This window comes from Dysidea avara, chromosome 11 (genome assembly GCF_963678975.1).
Source record: "Dysidea avara chromosome 11, odDysAvar1.4, whole genome shotgun sequence".
Classification (NCBI taxonomy): Eukaryota; Metazoa; Porifera; class Demospongiae; order Dictyoceratida; family Dysideidae; genus Dysidea; species Dysidea avara.
The window spans coordinates 23,182,071-23,188,785 of NC_089282.1; the positions used below are offsets into that span (position 1 = coordinate 23,182,071).

A 6,715-nucleotide genomic window follows, 5' to 3' on the forward strand; every position below is an offset into this window, starting at 1 on the left:
TATCCATTACGGTGATGGAAAGAAATAAACTATGGCTCTGCTGATAGCCAATGAACAGCTCTATCAGATGATGGTGGTAGGAAGTGGCTAAATTATTTGGGGTAGGAAGCATTGGCTATTATCCGAGAAAATTGAGAATACTAATTTTCTCGTGGAAACTTTAATCCGCTCTAGTTAGCTAACCATAAAAGCTTTTTAGCTCAAACTTGGAGGTTCAGATAGGCTGTGTATAAAGTATGTCCACAATAATTTTTGTACGATTTGATATAACCGTGTACGAGAACCAGCTGATAACTCGTGTCCGAGAATAGAGGTTGTGACATGCTCGCACATTTCCGATCACAGCTTCCTGCAAATGAGATAGAAAGAAATAAACTATGGCTTTGTTGATAGCTAATGAATAGCCCTAACAGATGGTGTTGGTAGTAAATCTTTAAAGTATTTGATGTAGGATTGCTGACCGGTGTCCGACAATACTTGAATTTTGTCCGAGAATCTATGATTTTGAGCAACGACTTTGATGTGGTCTAGCACAACAATCAAACAAGAGTTTTGGCTTAAAATTGGAGGTATAGTTGGGCTATATGCAGGGTATCTCCACACCAATGTTCGTAGGATTCCGTCCAGTAGTTTACGAAAACGAGTGTCCGAGTATACATGGTGTCCGAGAATAGATAATTTACTCTATAGCATCGTCGTTGGGCTATCCCGAGATTGTGGGGATTCTACTGCACAGCTTCCGGATTGTTTGTGGGTGCGAATGACGTGTTTTGCTAACCATTGCACCATTTGTGTCCTGTTGCCATAGATATAAAGCAGTAGCTATGGTAATAGAACGTAAATGATGCAGATCACGCTTTATATCTATTGCAACAGGACGCAAATGACGCAACGGTTAACAAAACACGTCATTCTCACCCACAAACAATCCAGAAGCTGCGCAGTAGAATCCCCACAATCTCGGGATAGCCCAACGACGTTGCTATACTATGTTCACCAGGCCCTTTTCTTTCCCCGCCCCCACACAAAAGAAAGATACCTGGAAGCCACACACCGCCGGTCCAGCTGGTAGAAGCCATGTAAGGCGTGTAATGAATGCTAGAACACAGATTACAGTTGAAAAGATCGCTTCACAGTAAAAATAAAATTTCCAGTTTAAAATAGGGCGAACCCCTCCCTGGGTACGGGCCTGCTAACCACGAGGTGCATCATTTGTCACGTGCAAAATATGGGCGTGTCATACTAGAATGATGAAAGTTGAGGCGGCAGTGTTTTGGGCAAGTTTTGGTTTTGGTAGGCTGATGAGAAACAAGAAATCTACTTTACCTGGCCTTACAGTAACCTGGCAGCTATGTTCTCATTACTGGGTAGATGATCGTGGAATGTTAGTGAATGGGTTAAGGGATACTGTAAGGGTTGAAGTGCGGTCAGAATTACGTCACGGGTCACCACCATAACGTCACGCTGGTCACCACGACACGATATAAAACTGGCCGGCTTCTTACAGTCTTATGACCAGTGTGCGAAACGAGTGATAGGAAATTCGTCGACCTAAAGTTGCTGAAAAGCTCGGACGTAGCTAAGAAACAAAGCCAAATTGTTTTGATTAGTATCCGAAGGCAGTTAGTCAGTCATTGAAGCAGTGATGATGAAGAATAGCTCTAGCGCAGACCGCAGCGCAGACCTCAGCGCAGACCTCGGCGCAGACCTCGGCGCAGATTCATCTGTTTGTACTATTTTACGTATTTCTTTAGTTGTCGAAACAATTAGTAAATTACTTATAATGGTAAGTTTGAGTGAGTGTCCAGTCGTCCCCACATGGGCGTAGCTATCAGGGCATTCACTGGACTGGACTACTGGACTCACACATAAAGTTTGCTCAAACACTTTTTAAAATCATTATAAAGTGATCATATCAAAACTTGTGTAAGATATTCCGGATTTCCGAATGGGTTACGCCCGTTTCGTATAAAATAACACCGTCCTCTAAACAAGGCTCCATAACTTCCGCGTACTTTGGTTGACAGACACGAAGTTTGGTTTATCAGATTCCTTGATGAAAGGCGATTCGATTCATGTGTAAGTTCAATTGTTGGCCTTAGAGGCACACTTCATAATTAATTGTTTGAACTCTTGTTGCACAAAATCGATATAGTTTTTCCCAAATACGCAGCCTTGATACCTTAAAGTGTGTGCATTGGAAAGTGTTTCTCTTTGTTAACTGTAACACTGCACTCGTTGCTATACTTACAAGCATGAAAATATAAGAGCTGGTAAAGCTAGAGTTAATGTGCAAACTACTGAAAGGATATGGGTGATGTTATATCATTTCCAAAGAGTCTTTGTTACATAATGTAAATGCATGGTGTAAAACTTATATCAATGTGCGATATGTATTTTACAAAAGAAGGCTAGGGAAGACAGACATACAGATGCATTAACAATGTGCACAGTGCTTGCATCATTGGTAGCGGCAGGCAGATTATTTTCAATAATGAATTACACTGAGAGTTTTTGTGTAGTAATGTACAAGTTTTATGTCTCATGGTGAATGGTGTTGATTTTTAAACACTTTTGTGGTAAAGTCTGGCTATAAAGGCAAGAAAACAAAAAAAAAATGAGTCCAGTAGTCCAGTGAATGGATACACCCTCCCCACACTATAGTAAGGCCACTCCAAACTGATGAATAAATTTTCCAGTCCACCGCCCCCATCTGCGGCAGTTCTAAATACGACTTTAAATATTCGGTATTCTTCTGGGTTTTCTTGCATTTTCAGTAGTGCTATCAAGCAAGCACAAATTCACGTTTGTGCATGTTATTTTTGCAAGGAATGTACAAGCTTAAGCATACTTTTATGCAACTTTTTATGGTTGTGCCAGCTGCCAATGTTGTAATGGAAATGGACCGGCGCCCACTCGCATGCAAGTATGCCTGAAATAGAGAATTATTTGGAGTGGCCTATAATATTTGTTACTTTGAAGCAATCCTTTATTACAGGGGATGCTGATAGCTTGTCTGGTTGTCAGTGTTGTATCACTGCACATTAATGAGCACGTTTCACCTGATTCAGACATTGATAGGTACTGGACCACTGCCCCTTTGAAAGGACTTACTGCTCTGTGGACCATAGTGGTGGCATCCTTTGGTATTGGCGTTGAATTGATACTCGCACCATTACGCATCATTACTTTAAAATGTTGTGGCAAGTTCACCATTATATTTGGAGTTTTGGTAAGAGCTTAGAAGTCATCAATATATGTGACCGGATTTGCGAAAAGGTACCTTTTTCACACATTTGATATACCAGCAAACAAAATGATGCAACACTTGACTCCTTATACTGATTAACTTGCTTTTAGTCTCAAAATGTAGCCAGATACTGTAGCTACATTCATTGAAAATTTCAAGCAATTATATGCCACGATCAAAAAGTTATGAAGCGTTTTAGTACAAAAAATAGGTCAAATTTTGTGTGTGAAAAAGGTACCTTTTCGCAAATCCGGTCACATATTGTCATCATGTGATGTGTAATACTTCAGGACATAGCTCGGTACATTCAACTTACTCTTGCAGTTCTGTTAGCTTTTGGTTTGTATACCGGAATCAGGGAAGAATATCCTAAATTTGCGGATGAATGTGAAAGAAATTATCCTGGAGAACCAGGTTGTGACCGTGTAAGGGAACGTGGTGATGATTTCTTGCCAGCTGTGGTAAGACTTATATTATCAGTTAATAGTATTTATATGAATGATTACATAGGTGATAACTATAGTGACAGTTGTTGTTGCTGCTGCTGGATTGGTATGGGAGATCATTTATACAATTTTAAATGCTACTTATATTCCCAGAGCAAGTACAGAAAATCCAGTGTGAACATTGAAACTTTTGATATACATAGCTAACACACATCACTGAAGTATTGTATTTTGTTATTTTATCACTAGTATTTTGTAAGTACATGGAATATTCAACCTGATTGAGCATAATGTTACCTACGTTAGCTTACATGGCATGCAGGTAACCCGTGTACAACTCACCAAAATTGAATTAGACTCAACTAGCTAACAAACTTAGCTAGTTAGCTATACATGAAAACAAAAAAGTGAATTGGGTTCATGGAATAGGTTCAAACTGTGAGGCAGTGAAGCCTGGCAACTTGACAACATTGATGCCTCTATCAACATGATATGCATATGATCAAGAGTAGATAACTCTCTCTATATTATGTACTCTTGATATTAGCAGTACTTTCTATAGTGTCATATTAATAATATGGTCTGATAATTTGCTGGTTATTGGCTACATATGTGATATAGCAGACTATTAATATACACCCTACACTGGCTACATAATATTGCAGGCTATTAGGAGTATTAACAATAGTACAGGTGTGCTGTCACAGAAGCCATTATACGTTTTGTTATGTAACATGAGGTGGTTGACATTGACTGCTATTGTTACTGACTCAACTGTTGAGATCAGTGTGCTGAGTCATTTCCAGTCGCATTCCATCAAGGGCAAGATCAATAGGGGAGTTTAGTATAAGCGTCTGGGAATGCAATTAGCGTTAATTGCATATCAGTTGCGCAACCACTGGATGCCCATGAAAATGATTGGGAAAACGATGATAACCGTTAACCGACAATAAAAACTTCCGTTACTTACAAAGTATACGGTATGTTCCAATTTTCTGTACATAGCTAGATAGGAACTACATTGATTTCCCTTTCGTTTCGTGGTTGTTTGCTGTTAATAGCAGGCCCGTACCCAGGGGGTTTGGTCGAACCCCCTACTTTAAACTGGAAATTTTATTTTTACTGTAAAACGATCTTTTCAACTCAGTGTAAGTCTGTGTTCTAGGATTCATTACACGCTTTACATGGCTTCTACCAGCTCAACCGCGGTATGGCTTACAGGTCTTAACCATATAACGCTCGAGGTTATCTGTGTACATAGAAACCCAATTGTAGAAACCACTTTAATGATGCATGAATACCGAGGCGATGAATACAGACAGTGGTTTTCTCTCTATCGCTAAGGCTTCTATTATTCTATTTACAGTATCTTAATAAGGCCATCCCGGCATCGAGCCATCCATGACCATACTGCACTGAGAGCTACTATTATTATTTCGATTAATTCCAATCGTAATTTGTTAAATATTTTCTGATAAGAGCCCGAATAGCAATCCGGATGAACACCAGACTGGATGGACATTGTGACTGATAGATTTAGCTAACTATAAAAACAACTAGCTATAACAACAAGTAAGCCTGGCTTATGATATGAATTCTAAAGTGTCAAGTGTGCGAGTCTGTCAGTTGTTTTAATATTAATGGTTCGAGGGGTAGCCAACGTCTTGGGACTCTCGTACACTATCCAATTAGAAATCCATAAAATATTTAGAAATCCCAAATCCCGAACTACGTACAAAATAGGTTATTCTCGTTTTCGTCCGTTTTTGAGTTCAATTACGGTCGCCGCTCTATACAACGTTTCAAATTGACAGTGCAAAGTACACCTGTGTCTCTTCTGAAGTTCCTCTGATCCCTATCAGCTACTCTCTCAGGTGTTCCTGTACAAGTATTAACAAAAACTCGAGGTAAAAATATCACAATAAAAATCAAAATTAGAATTATATTGTATTTCCAATTAAATTGTAAATACAGAAATATTTTTGAAATACTTAAATATTGGGACTCTTGTACACCATGTAGGGTTTTTACGTGGACACTGGCTAACCCCAGTTATGGTTGTACGTACGTACGTATGGACAATGGTGAAATGCATTTCCACAAGCTCAGATCTATCAAATAGAGAGGATACAGCACAATATGGCATGATTTGTGATGAATGACTACTCCCGATACAGTAGTGTTACAAGTATGTTAAACCATTTATCCTGGCCCACACTAGCAAACAGGTGAGCTTACCTAAAACTATTATTGATGTACGAAATTGAAAAGACTCTTGTCGAAACCACCATAAGCTTGACACCATTGGATTCAGTCACACGAGGTCACTCCTGCCGCTATACCATCTCTCCCATCAGAACTGAAACCTTTGCACATTCCTACCTACCCTCAACTACCAAGATGTGGAATAATCTCCCCGAGTCACTGGTGATGATCAACAATTTAGATGAATTTAAAGATAAACTAGCACACTATTTGTTATAGCACTCATTTGTACAATTATCTGTGTTGCATGCTCTGCTAGCTGCATGAGGTTTACAGAGTAAAAAAAATGTAAGGTTTAGCTTATAGCTGAAATGAATGACCCTGAGCAATCTTAGAAATGATGGAGTGTACATGCACTACAACCATATTGTAATCTCTTGTTTGCATTAGTGTGTGATGGACCCATGTTGAGAGGAATTTGTGTCAACACAATTATATGTGAGAAGTTTATTTAATCAGTGCATGCATGTCTGCATTTAAGCAATTTGAGGCTATTGTCAGGACATTGAATATTAAACCTTTCTCAGTGTCTGGGGGTGCATCGCATACCGCTTCAATTTAGAACCCCCCTTTTGAATTTCCTGTGTACGGGCCTGAATAGGATAAAGGGTTAGTGAGTTATGGAGCCGTAAAGTTCAAGATTTTACAAAACAAAGCTTTCCTAGGCTGATACTTGTGAGTTTCTACTTTAAAACCACTCTGAACCTATTGGCAAAGCTTGGTATTAGATAATTTCATTGATTCCATGGAATAT

General features: G+C 39.2%; 1 protein-coding gene across 6 annotated transcripts; it reads left to right on the plus strand.

The window, feature by feature from the left end:
- Nucleotides 1-1,227: 1,227 nt before the first annotated feature.
- Nucleotides 1,228-3,977, plus strand: LOC136238032 (uncharacterized). 6 transcript variants are annotated; one of them, XM_066028337.1, is made up of 5 exons: nt 1,228-1,786; nt 2,999-3,232; nt 3,541-3,711; nt 3,761-3,802; nt 3,850-3,977. In XM_066028337.1, the coding sequence occupies exons 1-5, from the start codon at nt 1,646-1,648 to the stop codon at nt 3,901-3,903; spliced, it is 642 nt and encodes a 213-aa protein (XP_065884409.1). In that variant the 5' UTR covers nt 1,228-1,645; the 3' UTR covers nt 3,904-3,977. The 6 variants fall into 6 exon arrangements, 5 of the variants coding, with proteins under 5 accessions (XP_065884409.1, XP_065884408.1, XP_065884411.1 ...); XR_010692729.1 differs by having other exon boundaries at nt 3,072-3,232; nt 3,761-3,977; XM_066028336.1 differs by having other exon boundaries at nt 3,761-3,977.
- The last annotated feature ends 2,738 nt before the right edge of the window (nt 3,978-6,715 follow it).